Here is an 18,483-nt window from a genome sequence, read left to right on the forward strand (position 1 = left end):
TAGAAACCATGTGTGTACTTCAGGTTTTAAAGATCCAGGTAAGGTGTTATATTTGTTTAAAAGTTCAAAACAAGAATTCTGTAAAGATCAGATCTGCAGTTAACACAAGAATGTTTAGAACTCCTTACAAAATGAAACAAAGAAAATCAAGCAAATAAAAAGTGGATTCAGTTCAGAAACTAAATGATCCCCTATCAGAGTCATTATTAGAGAGAGCCCCATGCTGGTGTAGGGATAGGAAACAATTCACCCTGCTCATGTAACAAACGTTCTAGGACTTACCTATTCTAAAATGCTTTACTTCTTTCCAAGAAATAGATTATGTATGGAGACAACAGCCTCTTTAGAGTTATTACTCAGGACAGAAAGTTTAACACCAATGCCAAAATTAAGGCAGAAAAAGGTAGAAAAGAGGAAAAAAAAAAAAAAGAAAAAAGAAAAAGAACAGATTGGAATTTCTACAACAAAAGAATCTTAACAATGGCAGCATATTGGCCTTAACCCCATGAGCAATAAGAAAGATACCTCGGGTGGTGCCGGCACTCAGGAGGCAGAGGCAGGTGGATCTCTATGACTTCAAGGCCAGGCTGGGCTACAGACTGAATTCCAGGACAGCCTCCAAAGCTGAACAGAGAAAACCTGTCTCAATCCACTCCCCCCAAAAAAAGAAGAGGAGGAGAAGAAGGAAAAAAAATACCTTAAGAGAACTTTTACAACGATCAGCATTAACCTTAACATGTAAGATAATTGGTGTGAAAAGTACAGATTGGTACAAACTATCATGAATTCACTTTTCTAAAGCCAACATAAATTACAAAAACTCTAAATTCAGATTTTTTTTTTTTTGAATTTCACCCTTACCAGTTATAACCCACAGCAAAAGATGATTCAATTACAGGAGCAATAAGTTTTGCAGCTGTCATGATGTATTTTTCTGCCATGGCTTTCCTACATACACAAACAAAAAAGTTATATTTAGATGTGACATGACAGTAACTTATATTTAATTCTCAAAATAAATACTAAAGATTATCTATCAAAATTAGCAAACCACAGAAGCTTACTAGAGGCTAGACAGCCACATAATAAATGTGTTTATAAAGGCTAGGAGTGAGCAGCATGCCTCCTGGCACTGAGGGGGCAAACAAAGGTGGTCAGATCTCTGAAGTCAAGACTAGCCTGGTCTACATAGCAAGTTCCAGGACAGCCTGGACCATATTGAGAGACCCCATCTCTATAAACAAAAACAAGTAAGAAAAAAAAAAAAAAAGTAACAAAAACACCCCAAAACAGAAACTAAACAGAACCAAAACAAACAAACAAACAAAAAAGGGCTAGGAGTGTTTGTTCATATAAACATAGCACAAGGGAGGTGGAGGCAGGAGGATCATGAGTTTGAGGTCAGCCAGTCACAAGCTACTCTGACTACACAGTCAAACCCTGTCTCCTCAAACAAGGGCTGGGGATGTAGCTTAAGTGTTAGAGCATTTGCCCAGCATGACTAAGCCTGCTCCAATCCCAGCACTGCCACTCCCAATACAAAGATGTTTGTAAGTCACACTAAAAACAACTAGCAAACACAACTAGCAATGTGAGTGCCTCCTGGGATACAAGTGTGCCTTTCTTTTCCTGTTTGATGACGCCTTCTGACAGGGTAAAGAAATAATGAAACATAGATAAAAGTTCTGCAGTTAAATTACATAACCTACCTACGGACAGGAAAGTGAGGTGTAAACAGCCATTAATGAAATGGTAGATGGCTTAGTGGGTTCAAGTGCTTGATTAGCAAGCAAGAGGGCTTGAGCTGGATTCCCTATCACCCATGTAAAAGGCCAGGTGGTATGTGCCTGCAATCCCAGGATGCAGAGAGATGAGGATTCTAGGGGCTCAAGAGCACACTCCAGTCTCAAGAATCGATGAATAAGACCAGGCCTGGTAAAGTAGGCTTGTAATCCCAGTTTGAGGCAAGAGGATCACAATTTCAAAGCCAGCCTGGGTTACTTAGTGAACTCAAGGGTAGGTCAGGCAACTTAGTAAGCCTACCTCAAAATAAAAAGCAAAGACTAAAGATATTGCCAGTGGTGGAGCAGGGAACCTGGGTTTAACCTCTTACTATTAAACACACAACTTAATAAGGATAACTGGGTCAGCAGGAGGGCCAAGATTAAAGGAGAAAAAGGCATCCACAAAGTAGAGGATAGTGTGGTAGCTAAGCTAGGACACAGATGCAACTGACATGTTTTCCAAGAACCAGGGAGAAGGCAGTCAGTTTCTAACTACAGCCACATTAGTTAGAGGCCAAAATGTTACCTTTCACGTTCCATTTGCCTGAGGTGGTCATTTTTTATAGCTTCAATCAGTAAGTTAGTATGGGGATCATCCTAGGAAAAGACAATTGAAAAAGAAGCCAGAAATAACAATTAAAAACTTAAGATTTCTAATAAAACCCCAACAATTAGTTTTATAAAATGGCACTTAAATTAGTTTCCTTACATAGAGCAGAACTTGGTTGTTTTGTTTTTACGATTGCCTATCACATTCTCCATGGAGTCAGGCCAGAAAGAATTAAAACGAATACACAAAGCTATGGTTGTAGCATAAATAAGTGATACTATAGATTGTAAACTCAAATCCAAATGTGTTCATGGCTACCTATTGCTTAGCTTAATCCATGCAACACCCCACTGAGAATGTAGGCAAGGCTGTGGCTGGGACAGGGGCACAGTATCAATCTGAGTGTAGAAGGCTTGGCTTTAATTGCCAGCAACACTTAAATAAACCCTGATTTTATTTTCAAACAACACACCATTTTTCTCAGTATGAAAATAATGTATAATAATCCATATTTATCCATCACTGTTCCAGATATACATTCAACATTTTACACACATTGACCATTTAACCCTCACAATTAGGAACTGAGCTGCAAGAGGAGTAAGTCCTGAGTGGCAGGCCTGGCATCAGGCTTCACAGTCCATGCTCTTTCTTTGCTGGGAACAACAATACCCCTATATTCTATCAAGAAAAATCTACCCCTGGGAGGGAGGAAGAAAGACAGAGAGAGACAACAGAGACAGGGAGAAATACACACAGACACACAAACATACAGAGAGGAGAGAGAAGAGAGAGAACCCTCAGTTCAGTACAGTATTTGCTGTGCAAATAAGGCCCAAGTCAGATTCCAAGCACCCATGTAAAAATCACTGCCTTGGGGAAGTAGAGCCAGGAATGATCCCTGGAACTCTGGGACTTGCTGGCCAGCCTGTCTAGCCATATTAGTAAGCTCCAGGTTTTGAGAGCTACTGAGCTACTCTAGGTGGAGAGCTACTGAAGAAGACACCAATATTATCCTCTGGCCTTCACATCATGGACACATGTGTGTATATATACATATTTAGAGAGCAGGAGAGAATATGGAAGTGTACTGTTAAGTATGGTGAGCTACACTTGAGATCCCAAAACTGGAGAGGTTGAGACAGGAGGATTCAGAGTTTTGAGGCCAGCCTAGACTACAGGATGAGTTCCAGGACAGAAAAATTTAAGAGATCCTCAAAAAATAAACAATGACATTCAATTCTATAAGGCTGAGGAATATACCACTTTGATCTATATAAACAAAGGCAATGTCCTATGGTTTGACTTAATGTAACAGAATGCTAACAGTTTATGCATAAAAATCTGGGAAATGTTTTATATATAAAGAGGAGGAAGAGGAGAGGGAAGAGGAAGAAACAACAACATCAAGTTGCCCAGAAACTACCGTTTTTACTTTGGTTTGTTTTCTCCAAGTGTCTCATGTGTAAAATATGGATCAGTCTCTCTTCACTTAACATTATATAACTCCCCTTGGGTCTTTAAAAAGAAGACTTTTCAGACTGAAGGTATAGAGGATGTAGCTCAGTTGGTAGAATGTTTGCCTGTGATCCATGAAGCCCTGAGTTCAATCCCCAAGACTATAAAACTGGGCATAGTGACACATGCCTGTAATCATAGCACTCAGGAAGTTAAGGCAGAAATGTTAGAAGTTCAAAATCACCCTAAGCTACCAAGCAAACCTGAGGCCAGCCTGGGCTAATGAGACCCTATGTCAGACCAAACAAACAAACAAAAGGAGAATTTGAGGTCAGGTTCCGTCTTCAGTACTATTGTTCCAGCTTGTGTCTTACTGTTCTGATAAAAACACTAACCAAACCAACTTATGGTATGGAAAGTTTTATTTAGCTTGCAGGTTTCAGCCATCACTGATGGAATTCAGGGCAGGACCCACAGGCAGGAGCCTGGTGTCAAGGGACAGAAGCAGATCTGAGCTCTCCCACACCAAGCCTCAATCAAGAAAATGCCTACAGACCACCCACAGGCCAGCCTGATGGAAGCAATTCCTCAGTTAAGGGTCCTTCTTCCCAGGTGTCACTAGTCCTGTCAAGCTGACAAAAACTAACCAGAAAAAAAAAAAAAAGGCCACAGTCACATGGTCAAGGTAGAGTTAACTCTTATTTTTAATGGTTCTTTTCTAAAGAGCTTTGACTAAAATTGTGCAGTCTGGCTTTTTTTTTTTTTTTGAGCTTTTATTAAATATTTTTCATTTATTTTACATACCAACCATAGCTTCCCCTCCATCCTCTCCTCCTGTTTCCTCCCCCACCTCCTGTCTACCACTCCCCTCCATCCACTTCTCTATTCAGAAAGGGGCAGGCCTCCTATGGAAGTCAACAAAGCATGGCATATCAAGCTGAGGCATACCAAGCTGGCCCCACACCTCCCATCAAGGCTGGGTGTAGCATTCCAGAATGGGGAATAGGTTCCCAAAAGGCAGCTCATGTGTCTGGGATAGGTCCTGATCTCACTGCTAGGAGCCCCACAAACAGTCTGTCACAATTGTCACCCACACGTCAGTCTGTTTTAACCATAACCTCTAACCCCGTATCAAGAGTTCCAGTTTCAATTCAATGGGAATAGCAAATGAAATGTATTGATTGCATGTTAAGAAATCCAAGACATTCCAATTTGCTCATTTCCAGAAACAGAGAGGCAGATAAGCAGGAGATGCCGTGTAACTGTCATTTTAATACTCACACTTGGGGAGATATATTTATCATCTTCATCAATTTCTAATGGAACAGCAATTAATTTTTGGAATGCCTTCTTCATTTTCTCTCGATCTCCAATGGCAAAACAACTGAGAATTAGGTTGAAGCCTGCCTTCAGGTTAGGGGCCATACTCATGATGTGCTCAAATGAATTAATGGCATCTGAATATTGACCAGTTTTTATAAATGTAATTCCAATATTCTGCATTATTTTAATTCTAAACAAAGAGAAACATAGGTTAGCCGGAAAAGTCTGAACTCCTAACATGACGTTCAAGTTGTTGCACTTCCCTTTCTTCTTTCTCAATTTACTGTTTCATTTTAAAGCTTTACCAGTATAACAGACAGATAATAACATTTAATGACTACTGTCACATTTACATGTGTGGAACAATAAGTACATATTTAAGTCATTTCTATTACCTGAAAAGGAAACCTGTGCCTATTAACAGCTGTTTCCCATCCTCTACAAATCTACTTTCTACCTCTCTACCTTTTCTAGTTATTGTCTACAAACAGGACCATAGGAACTGTCAGGTTCCATCCCCCTAACACAATCCTGAGGTTCCTCTATATTCAAGACCTCGGTAGTTACTGCCCCAGATAAATTACTATAGTATCCATTGCCTCAGTTATTATTAAGCATATAATGTATGCCCCTAAATTAAATTTCCCAGAAATGATCAAACTTTTGGTTTAACCTGGGTTAAACCAAACTTCTAGAGCAGTGGTTCTCACTCAACCTGTGAGTCACAACCCCCACAAGGCTCACATATCAGATATTTACATTATGATTCACAACAGTAGCAAAATTAGTTATGAAGTAGCAATAAAATAGTTATGGTTGGGGTCACCACAACGTGAGAAACTGTATTAAAGTGTTACAGTATTAGGAATGCTGAGAGCCACTGTTCTAGAGTATACTGTCAATTAGGTGACCCTTGCTAAAAAGTAGCATCTACAAATAAGGGACCAATATATATGAACTGTCCCTTATGCCTCAAAAACATTAAGCCAATAAATATACTGTTTCTGTTTTTAAATATTGGAGTAGAAGATATCCTGACTTCTCCAACTTTTATATTCCACGGTGACATCTTTCAGTCTTACTCTCAAACAGTAGGAAGAGTGTGCACTGCAGTGTGTTTGACTGTTATGACTGTTGATTGTATAGCTATGCTGGCATTAAGTTGTATGATGTTACTAACAGCCTGCACTGTTAGTTAGTTTTATTTTTCTTGATCATATACTATGCCAGTATGTGATAACATGCAAATAGTTACAAGAGAACAGAACAAAACACTACATCTAAAACATGAATCTAATATCTCCCATATACAAACACTTCAAAATGTTCAGCCCAATAACAGCAAACCCCAAGTCATCTTGTCTCTGAAAAACTTTATAGTTACCAGGTTCCACACTTACCTCATTTCTTTATGGACACTTGGGATCTGATCTAAGGCCATACGGTAGAACTTAATGGCTTTGGAATAATTCCTCTGTTTTAAATAAATATTTCCCATATTCACTTTTAGTCTCCCTAATTAAAAAAAAAAAGAGTGTAAAACATTCTCATGCTTGTACTTTTCCTATGGTATTTTAGAGAACCTTTATATTCTCTAAAGATTTTTTTTTTAAGTTAGGAAGCTTTAAATACTTTAAAATGTTATTGTGTGTGTATGTGTGCAGGTACAGGTGCCACACGCACTTGGAGGTCAGAGGAAAACTCATGGAAGTTGGTTCTTCCCTGCCACTTTTTAGGATCTGGAGATTAACTCAGGTCATTAGACATAGGTACAAGTGCTATTTACTCACTGAGCAATTGCAATGGCCCAACCAGAAGTTATAGAAATAAAATTCTAACATCAAAACAGTACATCATGGTCATATGTTCACATACTTATCTATGAGAAATGGAACTTAACATGAATTAATTTCTTGAAAATATGGCTAGACAGTGGTTTTTATTACAAAACCAAAGTGCACTATACTAAGAAAAATACAAGACAGGAGAGAGACAGTTCAATGGTAAAAGCTCTTGCTGTTCAAGCCTGAGGAGCTGATTCTGTCTTGGAATATATAGTGGAAGAAAAGAACAGATTTCCTCAGAGCTGTCCTCTGGCTCCACACATACACCATAACACACACACACACACACACACACACACACACATACACACACACACACACCATACATATTTTAAAGAGGGATAAGATATTTGCAAACTACTCAATAATGGTACATAATTTTAATGTTTTTAAAGGAAATAATACTCTAATAAACCTTAATATTACAACAAAACTACACAATATAAATACACATTTGTCTCTTGGGAACATAGTCACACAATAAAAGAAATGTCCCATATGGTTGGCATGGCTCCTTCTTCCTACAATGATGCAATATTTTTTTTTTTTTTTTTTTTTGAGACAGAGTCCTAGAACTCCCTATGTAGGCTAGTTGACCTTGAATTCAAGAGATACACTTGCCTCTGCCTCCAGGGCTGGCATTAATGGTGTGCTTGGAATATCTCTTTTGTTTAGTATTAGGCAGTTTATTTCATGCCAATTGCATTTATTCATATATATGTACAGCTTTTCACATAGTATCTTTAAGCAGGGCACCACATTATAAATATAAATTTACTTAAAGCATAGATCATTTTATTATAAGAAAACAAAGTGAGGAAAGATAATTAACACTACAAAAGAACTACATATCTGTATGAAATATTGATCATAGACACCTACCTGCATTGCTAAACATCTTGTTTTTCACTATAACTTGGTAAGTGTTTAGTGCTTCTGCATACATTTCATTAGCTGAATACTGACTGGCCAAGTTGAAGAGAACCTAGGAAAGAAACATAAAAAGCCACACAATGGCCATTCTAGGTTCCATTCACTTGCAGTCATTCTAGAGGTTAAAACACTTGAACAAAGCTATGCTCAAGATACTCAGGCAAGCATATAAACCTACCTTGCATTACATGTAAATAGAAGGCAGATGATGGAGGGCTGTCCTCTAAACTTCAGTTAATTTTCTTTGTATTCTCATTTTAACTTGAGTAGTACTTAACCATTCAGTAATTTTAGGAAGACCCACAAAGAATAAATGTGTTTTGCTAATGCTACTGGTAGAAAAAGAAATAATCAAGAAAATGACTATTTAGTTCTCCTTGCAAGTAGAAATGAAATATTATATAGAAATAGCTTAAACCCTAAGGCGTATCAGGGAAGGATTTGTGTAACAAAAGATTTTTCTGAGACGGGGGTCTCACTATGTAGCCCAGGCTGCCCTGGAACTCTCTATGTAGAATAGGCCGGTCTCCAGCTCACAGAGATCTAACATTTTTAATATTTCAAATGATTCCTTTTTTCATTTATTTGACATATTCTTCCACTAATCAAGGAAGAATGTTTTCAGTATTGAAGGCATTTTGTTAGAAATTAAAGGTATTGATTTCCCCCCTCCAGCTTCACATATTTGCTGACTCAAAAATCTGCATTAGCACCTCATTAAGAGGTGCTCATAAATATTAAGAATGTTGGAAAAATAGAGGTATAAGAACGTGGGCTTACAAATGAGGGCTAGGAATGTAGCTCACAGTGAGGCGCTTATGTGGCATGCATGAGGCCAAAGGTTCCATTTCCATCACAAGTAAAAACAACTGAATAACTAATTAAATAAAAGAAATCTGTTTTCTTTCTCCCAGACAGGTTTTATCTGTGCAGTAGCCCTGGCTGTCCTGGAACTTGCTCTGTAGACTAGCCTAGCCTTGAACTCCTGCCTCCTGAATGCTGGGGTTAAAGGCATGAGCCACCACTGCCCAGCTAAACAAAATAAATACTATGCAAACAGAAAACAAGAGTGTCTTATGGACTAAACATACTAGCCTAAACCTGGATACAGAAGAAAGAATCAAAACAAGGCAAACCAAAAAGAGCAGGAGAAGCAATGGAAAGGAAAGGGACTAGCCAATGGTACAAGTTGGTTACAGTAAGAAGTGATGGTGTAGCTGGGCATGATGGTGCATGCCTATAAAACCAGCATGTGAGAGCCTGAGGCAGGAGGATTAAAAACTTGAGGTCAGTCTAGGCTATGTAGTAAGAATGTGTCTCTACACTAAGGGAACCACAAATAATGGTAATATACTACATATTTTTAAAAGCAAGAAAAAGGGGATTTGAGTGCTCTTACCATAAATGATCAGTGTTTGAAGAGACAGATGTACTTACTGATTTAAGCATCATTTGTCAAAATATCATATGGAACCTGTGGTGGTTTACACAAGAATGGCCCTTATATATTTGAATGTTTTGTCCACAATTGATGGAACTGTTTAGGAAGGATTAGGAAGTGTGGCTTTGTTGGAAGAGGTGTGTCACTGGGGGTAAGTTTTGAGGTTTTAAAAAGTCACATCATTCACAGTCAGCTTTCTCTCTCTCTCTGTTTATGGTTTGCTGTTCCAATGTGTTAACTTTCAGCTACTTCTCCAGCTCCATGCCTACCTGCCTGCTGATATGCTCCTATGATGGTCATGAACCCACCCTCTGAAACTGTGAGCCCCATATGAAATGCTTTCTTTTATAAGTTGCCTTGGTCATGGTGTTTTGCCATGGCAATAGAAAAGTACCTAAGACAGTACCCCATAAGTCTGAACAAATTTTATGATTTTGTGGAAAAAAATAACTTTTCCTAAATGCTATAAGAGACTAGGGATGTATGTGACAGAGTACTTGACTGGCAAATACAATGTCCTGGGTTTGATCCTTATCACTGGTGAAAGCAACAAAAACCAAAACAGACAAAAATGGAGAGACTTGGAATGGAGAGATCCTGGTAAACACATAGTCCTCATCAGGCACATCAACACTTACGGAGTACGTTAAATCCAAGTTGATATTCTCTGGAGTTGTAACTTGCTCTCGTTGCCTCACTAGGACTCTCTCTTTTCTTCCTGCATCTTTTGCCTTTTCTAAGGCCTGAAATCAGGTTTATACTTGGTTAAGACAGGGCCATGCATTCACCAATATTTATGTATCTTTATGATAGATGATTGAATTCATCTTCCACTTCAGATCCCCCTAAATGCCCCTTTGTGGCCTCATACAAAGTTCCCCCAGAATATTGTTAAAATGGCGCTCTGCAATATGAAATTGTTTTGCTGGAAAAGGGTACATTTACTGCAAGTTAATACCATATCATCCTTTTCTGCCACCTTTCAGACATGATTATGTCTATGTAACTTTTCCCCTCCCAGTTCCTAAATGTCTGAGTATTTTAACTCAATCTCAAAAGGTAGAGGATTTGGATGGATTTTGTTTGGCTTTGGGGATACTCAAAATTCAACAAGCTAAAAGATAGGTATGGCCTAATATTACAAAAATTAAACCAAACCCTAGTCCTCTGCAAGAATAGCGAGTGCTCTTAATCCCTGAACCATCTGCCCAGTCTAACATTGACATTGGTCTTTTGAAAGTGGAAACAATTCTGTATAGTACTTCCAAAACTCAGCTACCATGACTCATTGATCACATTGTGTGCTATAGAATACTATTTTCTCTTTTTTCTGAGACAGGGTCTCACTGTAGCCAATGTGATTGATGAGTCATGGTAGCTGAATTTTGGAAATACTACACAGAATTGCCAGAATTGCTTCCACATTAAAAAGACCAGTGTAGCTGGGTGGTGGTGGTGCATGTCTTTAACACCAGCTCTTGGGAGGCAGAAGCAGGTGAATCTCTGTGAGTTCAAGACCAGTATAGTCTACAAGAGCTAGTTCCAGGACAGCCTCCAAAGCCACAGAGAAACCCTGTCTTGAAAATCCAAAACAGACCAGTGTCAAAAAGAACATGTGTACATGTATGTGCGTATTTAAAAGTAGATATAGACATCAACACTTATCTCATAATCTGAATTTCCCATGTTTATGAACTTACCAGTTTTAAGTCTCCACAACTGTTGGCAATACAGCTTTCTTCTACCAGCTCGTTTACTTTCTTCTCCAACTGTCTAATCTTCTCTTCTGGACTGTTGAAAAAACAGTGGGTGTGGTTTAAATCATCTAATCACTAAAATCAATACTACAAGTTACTTTTTAACATTGCTGGAGATATGGCTTAGTGGTTAAGAGCACTGGCTGCTCTTCCAGAGGTCCTGGGTTCAATTCCCAGCACCCACATGGTGGCTCAACCATCCATAATGAGATCTGGTGTCCTCTTCTGGTGTGCAGTCAAACATACAGGCAGAATACTGTATACTTAATAAATAAATCTTTAAAAAAATATACATGGAATTGCAAAACAAAAAGCCATAATTGTGCTTAATAATTACATTAGTGAGTTACTCATAATAAATAAGCATTAAAATAAAGTGAACATTTATTTACTACCAAGTATAATAATCACACATCAAACTAAATGTGCCACCCTAAAACTTCAATTACTTCTCTTAAAACATTTGATGTGAGAACTGCAATTACATTTTATTGAAAAATAAACAGGTTTAGAAAGATCACAAAGCTAGCAAGTAATAAAAGTAGGATCTAGACCAGGCAGGCACACTGAGCCCTTGCAGCTGCATCAATGTTCCAGAATAAAGTGGCTGCTTTTTAGATCTTATGAAAAATAAAAATGTCCCCTATGGCTAGGAAAACTAATGTTCATAAAAGAGACTTAAAATTACTTATGAACATAAGAATGTTATAAAGAAAAATTCTAACAAGATTAATCAGTTTAAAAATCTTGGCTCTTGGAACCTGTGGTAACATGTACCTTTAATGCCAGAACTTGGGCAGCAGAAGAAGGCAGATCACTGACTTGGGGGCCACCCTGGTATACATAAAACATTCCATGCCACATAAAGCTACATAATGAGATCCTGGCTCAAAAACACTAAACAAACAAACAAACAAAACTCCAAAACAACTGACTTGGTTCCTTAAGGATGTGGTCCCTGGTAGGCTCTTATCTATGGAGCAAAAATTGGATTGAGTGGATTATAAATTATTTTTAAAAAAGGATATTAAGTTGTTGAAGGTGGTTTAGGATGTACATATCTAAGAGGAACTTGTGGAGTGAGGAACTACACATGATCAGAATACACTGTATACATGTATAAAATTCTCAAAGAATCAATACAAATTTTTTTTTAAATTAAAAAAACCCTCAACTTTATTAAGAGCAAATTATACTGGACTTGTATATAAAACTCAGTGGTAGAACAATTGCTGGGCATGTGCAAGGCCCTATTTAATTCCTACCAACACACACACACACACACACACACACACACACACACACACTAAAAGAAAAATAAAGAATTACCAAAGCAGTCACATTTGAAAATAATGTTAATGCGGATGCTACCACTTTCTTCCAGGAAAATAGTCTAACTCTCTATATGTACACTGATACCTAAATAAAATCCAATTGAAGTTACATCTAAGTGTTGTGAGATATTTTATTACACTGTGTAAATAAAGACATGCCCCTGTGATTGTTTTAATAAAAAGCTAAATGGTAGGCAGGACTTATAGCTGAAACTTGTAGAGAGCTCTGGGAAGAAGAAAGGCAAAGTCACCAGCAGAGGGAGCAAGAAGGAGAAGCAAAAGCCACAAGTCAGATGGCAACATAGATAAATAGAAATGGGTTAATTTAAGTTATAAGAGCTAGTGGAACAAACTTAAGCTATAGGCCGAGCTTCTAATTAAAGTTTTTTAAAATTATTTATTTACTTATTATGTACACAGTGTTCTTCCTGCATGTATGTTTGCACACCAGAAGAGTGTACTAGAAGAGTGCACTAGATCTCATTATAGATGGTTGTCAGCTACCATGTGGTTGCTGGGAATTGAACTCAGGACCTCTGAAACAGCAGTCAGCGCTCTTAACTGCTGAGCCATCTCTTCAGCCCTTCCATGTCATTTTTTTTTTTTTTTTTTGTGAGCTGGTGGCCCAATGAAAAATCTGCCTACATCCAAATAGATAGCTCTCTTAATTCATTATAAAAGAACTTAAAAAAAAAAATACAGGAATAAGTATATATTATAGTTTTATCTATAGACTCCTATTCTTTGGGAGAGACTGGGACTAAGACTATATTTTCTAATAGTCTATAAAGAGCTTTAAAATTCAAATTGAGCAATAGCATAACAAATGGAAATTTTATTTAAAAATGGTGAGGGGTTGGAGAGATCAGTGGTTAAGAGCACTAATTACTCTTCTAGAGGACTAGGGTTCAATTCCCAGTACCTACATGGTAGCTCACAACCATTTGTAACTGCAGTTCTAGGGGATTTGATGTCCTTTTATGGCCTCTGTGGGCACCAGACATACATGTGGTACACAGGTAATATACAGGCAAAACACTCATATACACAAATTAAAAGAAATATAAAAGTTTATATATACTCAATTTATCTGAAACACTCCAATAAATGTCTTTTTTTTTTTCTTCTCCAAGACAGGGTTTCTCTATATAGTCCTGACTGTCTCGCAACTCACTCTGTAGACCAGGCTGGCCTTGAACTCCTAAGATCCATCTGCCTCTGCCTCCTGAGTGCTGGAATTAAAGGCATGCACTACCACTGTCTAACTCCAACAAATGTCTTTAAATGTTACTTATAGATTGCTACTAAACCAAAAACATTAACATACAAATTTTAAATGAAGACACTAAAAGTAAATTATGCCCTAATAAGTACCAATAAAATAAACTTGATATGCAGAAACTGTTAGGTATCCTGACAAGAGCCTGCTAGCCAGTGCAGACACCAGGCTAGTGTAGAGCACCCCACTCTCCCTCCCAGACGTTGACTCAACCCTGAGACTGTGATGTACTTGAGGTCAATGAGAAACAAAGGCACATGAGTTTGTGGTAGAGATCTTCCAAGGTCTTTGCTTTGTTGAAAGGGACTGAAATCATTGAATTTTCAGCTGCTAAATTTTTCAATTACATGTTATTCTGAACTCTCTCCACTCTCTGGGCATCATACTGATAAGCAGACTCTTGGGAAAAGCCAAAAGGATGGAAGAAAAGCCAAACAAGGGCTGACATTATTGAACAGTACAATCAGCCACACCAGAACTGCCTACCTCCACAACTCACTCTGTGTAACATAAGAAACACTCTAATTATGTGTGTGTTTACAGATTTCTCTTCTTCATGAGCAGTAAAAAGGATCCTAAATTACATTACTACTTAAATAACACCTTTCCTCCTACTAGCTTGGGTACAAAATAAATTGGCCATCTATAGAGGTGCTTTGGTAGTCAAAAGGGAACTTATATAATATATACAATAGCCCCAAATACTGTGTTTAAGAACTATAATTTTAAACATAGGAGGGACTGGGTAGTAGTAGTGTAGTAGTAGAATGCTTGCTGGTATGTATCAGGCTCTGGGTTGGACCTTCAGCATCATGAAACCAATCAATCAGTCAACCAACCACACGCATGAACACACACAGTAACTAACATGTACTCTGGAACCTGACAAACTTGAGTTTGAATTTCAGCCATGTCCTTTATCAGCCTCAGCAAGCAAAGACCCTAGGCTGCCATTCGTTCTCTCAACCGGTGATAATAACAGCTCCATTGTGATGTGTGAAGCTCTGTAGTGCCTGCACACAGCAGACTCACTAACTGCCAGCTGCTCTTTCGGTACCATGTGTGCACCAAGGGCCAAGGCAGCATGAATGCACACAGCGGTGAACCCTGAAGCTTTTAGGTTTCTGTCTAGACCACTAGAAAGCGTTAATTGTTTAGAAAATAAATTGCTCAGGCTAAGGTTATAGCTTGGTGTTAAAGCTCATGTATAGCAAATATAAGGTCCTGGGTCAACCCCTGCACCTCACACATACACAAAATTAAACTGGTAAATAAGTAATATGGCAAACTAACTTGTTATTTTTCTCTTAAATACTTTCTTTGAAAAATACGCTTTTAAAATAACATAATATTTATAATCCTGTTTGGCCTTCGAGAGATTTACTACTCATGAAAATTAGACCATAACTTCAGTCATCTAACAGTCCAATGAGATTGCACGGTTTCATATGACTATTCCTAGATTTTTTTCTCTAAGTTCAAGAATGGGGGATGAAGTTTTTCATCAGCATGATGCTCATACAACCTTAAATAATCTAGGGGAAAAAAGCTATTCAGCAGCAGCAGCAGCAGCAGCAACACCACAGAAGCATAAGGCCTTGCATTACCTATCTTCGTTTTTGGCTTCCAAAGGAGGAGCAGGGCCCCTGGACTGGCCAAGGGGGTCAAACGCAGAGCCTGAGACACAATTCAAGAGTTTAAGTTTATGATCCAGCAATGTTGAAGAGAATCTTGTATACATTAATTTACCATTTATTATATAGTATAAGTTCAATAAGCAAAACACTTATCACATTTCATGGAAACTGTTAAGATTTTTAATGCACATGAAACTATAAACAAAACTTACAGATAAACAAACAAAAATAGATAGCTTCTGCAGTATTTACTTTCTTGCTTCATAGGTCTGTATTTCTAGTGTGAATTACTTATTGGTATAAGTAAACATTAATTTCTGTTGGTTTTATTTCTATTATTTAAGGAATATTTCACCTTCCATTTTTAAGATGAGATTCTAAATTATACAACTCCCATTTTAGGTGCCTCTTCAACACACTCTGACATATTACACCCTGATGTAAACCCCACCCCAAGTGAACTACAGCACAGTTTCACCAGCCCTTTCCTCCTGCTCTCCATCGTGGCCGGGCTAGAGAGAATGTGCGGCACACCTTTAGCATCCCATGTGCTGGGGTCCTTGGTATGAACCACCACAGCCAGCTTACCCCTTTCCTTTCTCAATGGTACCCTCAAAGCATGGTGCATCCTGTAATCAATGGCATGTCTGATTTTATTTAGAATGGAAATGATATGCACATGCAACAATGGGGGCAGGTGCTGGGGGAATGAACCAACCTCTCAAAGCTGCCTTGGAAAAGCCAGCTGCTCTCACTGCTGTCATGGGTCGAGCAACTCCATCCTTCAAAGGACAAGAATCATTTAAAACTTATTCTTGAGTAAGAACTATACCTGTTGACAACTCTGCAGATCATACACATCCTGGCTTTGAAACAATGATTTATTTTATTTTATTTTTCTGGAAATTGTTGTTTTGCTTGCATGTTGTTTTGCTTATGTCTGTGTAGGGGTGCTGGATTTCCTGGAACTGAAGTTATAGACAGTTGTTGGCTGCCAAGTGGGTGCTGGAAATTGAACCCAGATCCTCTGGAAAAGCAGACAGTGCTCTTAGCTGCTAATCTCTTTTTAGCCCTGATTTCTCGTGCCTTACTTCTGTATTCCTGTGCAGCAACCCTGTCCCCTTTTCTTTCCCCTCTAAAATTTAAATGCCTTGACCCAACTATTCTTCTATTGGTTATAAAAAACAAATGAACGAGTTTGTCAGCTACTCCTGTATTTCTGGCTGATCTCCCATATGCTACAAGAGAAGCCATGGAAATTGCTGTATAGGGCAGCACAGGAGATCGTTCCAGATACTCCAAAAGAAGAGCTCAGTCTGTCAACTCTAACAGGATCTCACTTGAGACCTGAGCATACATATCCAAAGAAAGCATGCTTCTGATGATTCAAAGTAGCCCAAATATCACCCCACAATGTAAAGGTGCTACTATATAAGTAACATCTTTGTTAGAATTGTTACAATATAAGAAGAGGCAAAAACAAAACAAAAAACCCAAACCTTTGTTAATAAACTCTAAGTCACAAAATAAACCACAAGCAAACATACCTGAATAGTCCCTGTCATTGGCCTTCCCATTGATGATGTCAGGGATGTTTTAGACTAATAAAAAGAAAAGCAAATTAAACCAATTCCTAAAACAGCTGCCTGTAACTTTACAAATCAAACTGCAGGCAGTTCTCTTAATTTCTTCACTCTATCTACCCATAAACACAAACAATTTTTTCCACTTGTCATTTAATAGTGTGGGATCAATTTGCAAAACTTGTTTTTATAATTTTAAATTTAAATTTGTTATGTAAAATTGGTCTTACATATCAATCCCAGTTCCTGAACCCTCCCATTCTCCCCTGTTCCCCCATCAACCCCCATCCCATCCCCTTTCTGCTCCCCAGGGAGGGTGAGGCCTTCCATGGGGAGTCTTCAAAGTCTGTCATATCATTTGGAGCAGGGCCCAGGCACTCACCCATGTGTCTAGGCTGAGGGAGTGTGCCTCTATGTGGAATGGGCTCTCAAAATCTATTTGTATACTAGGGATAAATACTGATCCACTACTAGGACAAAACTCTTAAACGTGTCAGCCTGCTTCATAAACATGGTTTGCTGGACTACAGCAAAGGCCCACCCATTTACACACCACCTGTCACTGCTTTTGTTTTCCAAACACCATTGCATGGATACTTGTGATAAAGACCATTTGATCTGTAAAACTGAAAATATCTATTCCTTCACGTCCTCTTACTGTGAAGCAAGACCAAATGTAAACCCATCCTCAGGCTTTCTGGAGGAGACGCTGTTAGGGCAAATGCTCTGGGCATCTGGGCTGTGAAGCCAATTTGCTGACCTTAGAGTACATGATTATAAAGGTTAAAAAAGCTACTCCACTCCAGTCTTTCATTTTTCTACCATTTTTTCTTATTTAATGCAAGCCAAAACAAATTTAGGTTCATTAAGTGAGATTAAGAGGATTATTACTCCTAGTGAGTTCACAGACTATTTTCCCCAAAGGGTGAATAAGACAAAATCTAGGCATACATCCCTGAAATACTTTCTTACATTAATTTTTCACTGGTTAAATTATTATCAACCTAATATGCTTATATAACATCTAACTTGATGTAGAACTCATGAGTGGGATGTACACAAGAGTTGGTTATATTATGTGGGAAATGGAAATCAACTGGCAAACAAGAAAGTCTACAAAAACAAAAGGGTAATAAAATAGTTATACAAAAATCAAACTTACTAAAATAGTCAAAGCTATTACTCAAATTAGACTTTTTAATATGTATAAATATATATCTGGGTCATGACTTGACAAAGCCCAAATTATTTAGAACTGTTGCACATGAACTTACACATATTTTAAGAAGTATTTTAGTATTTTCCTCTTCAAGGAACCTACCCCATATCCAGTGGCTATGGGTCTGCTGACTGCTGTGCTTGGTATTTTAGCAGTTACCTTGGGGAGGAAAGGGGCATCGTAAGCAGTACTCAGATCAAGCTACACACTAAACAATGCAGAGACTCAATGATAAAGATATGTTGTATTTGGTGTTCCTCCCCAGGGAAGAACACACCAATTGGTTGTCTACTGCCAAGTGGTCATACATGCAAATAACATTATATGAACTGAGTAGGTTA

General features: G+C 38.2%; 1 protein-coding gene across 3 annotated transcripts in view; it reads right to left on the reverse strand.

Annotated features, from left to right (window-relative positions):
* Ift88 (intraflagellar transport 88) overlaps nucleotides 1-18,483 on the reverse strand; it is a 309,460-nt gene that overhangs the window by 273,228 nt on the left and 17,749 nt on the right. For all 3 annotated transcript variants that reach the window (XM_051195609.1, XM_051195611.1, XM_051195610.1), the window contains exons 4-14: nucleotides 18,245-18,301; nucleotides 16,888-16,941; nucleotides 16,059-16,122; nucleotides 15,311-15,380; nucleotides 11,034-11,124; nucleotides 9,972-10,076; nucleotides 7,838-7,944; nucleotides 6,516-6,626; nucleotides 5,074-5,305; nucleotides 2,311-2,381; nucleotides 862-948 (exon numbers count right to left, since the gene is read on the reverse strand). In XM_051195609.1, the coding sequence (XP_051051566.1) occupies nucleotides 862-948; nucleotides 2,311-2,381; nucleotides 5,074-5,305; nucleotides 6,516-6,626; nucleotides 7,838-7,944; nucleotides 9,972-10,076; nucleotides 11,034-11,124; nucleotides 15,311-15,380; nucleotides 16,059-16,122; nucleotides 16,888-16,941; nucleotides 18,245-18,301 (1,049 nt within the window). The remainder of the gene's footprint in view (nucleotides 1-861; nucleotides 949-2,310; nucleotides 2,382-5,073; nucleotides 5,306-6,515; nucleotides 6,627-7,837; nucleotides 7,945-9,971; nucleotides 10,077-11,033; nucleotides 11,125-15,310; nucleotides 15,381-16,058; nucleotides 16,123-16,887; nucleotides 16,942-18,244; nucleotides 18,302-18,483) is intronic.

The sequence above is a fragment of the Phodopus roborovskii genome, unplaced genomic scaffold (genome assembly GCF_943737965.1).
Source record: "Phodopus roborovskii unplaced genomic scaffold, PHOROB, whole genome shotgun sequence".
NCBI classification, from domain to species: domain Eukaryota; kingdom Metazoa; phylum Chordata; class Mammalia; order Rodentia; family Cricetidae; genus Phodopus; species Phodopus roborovskii.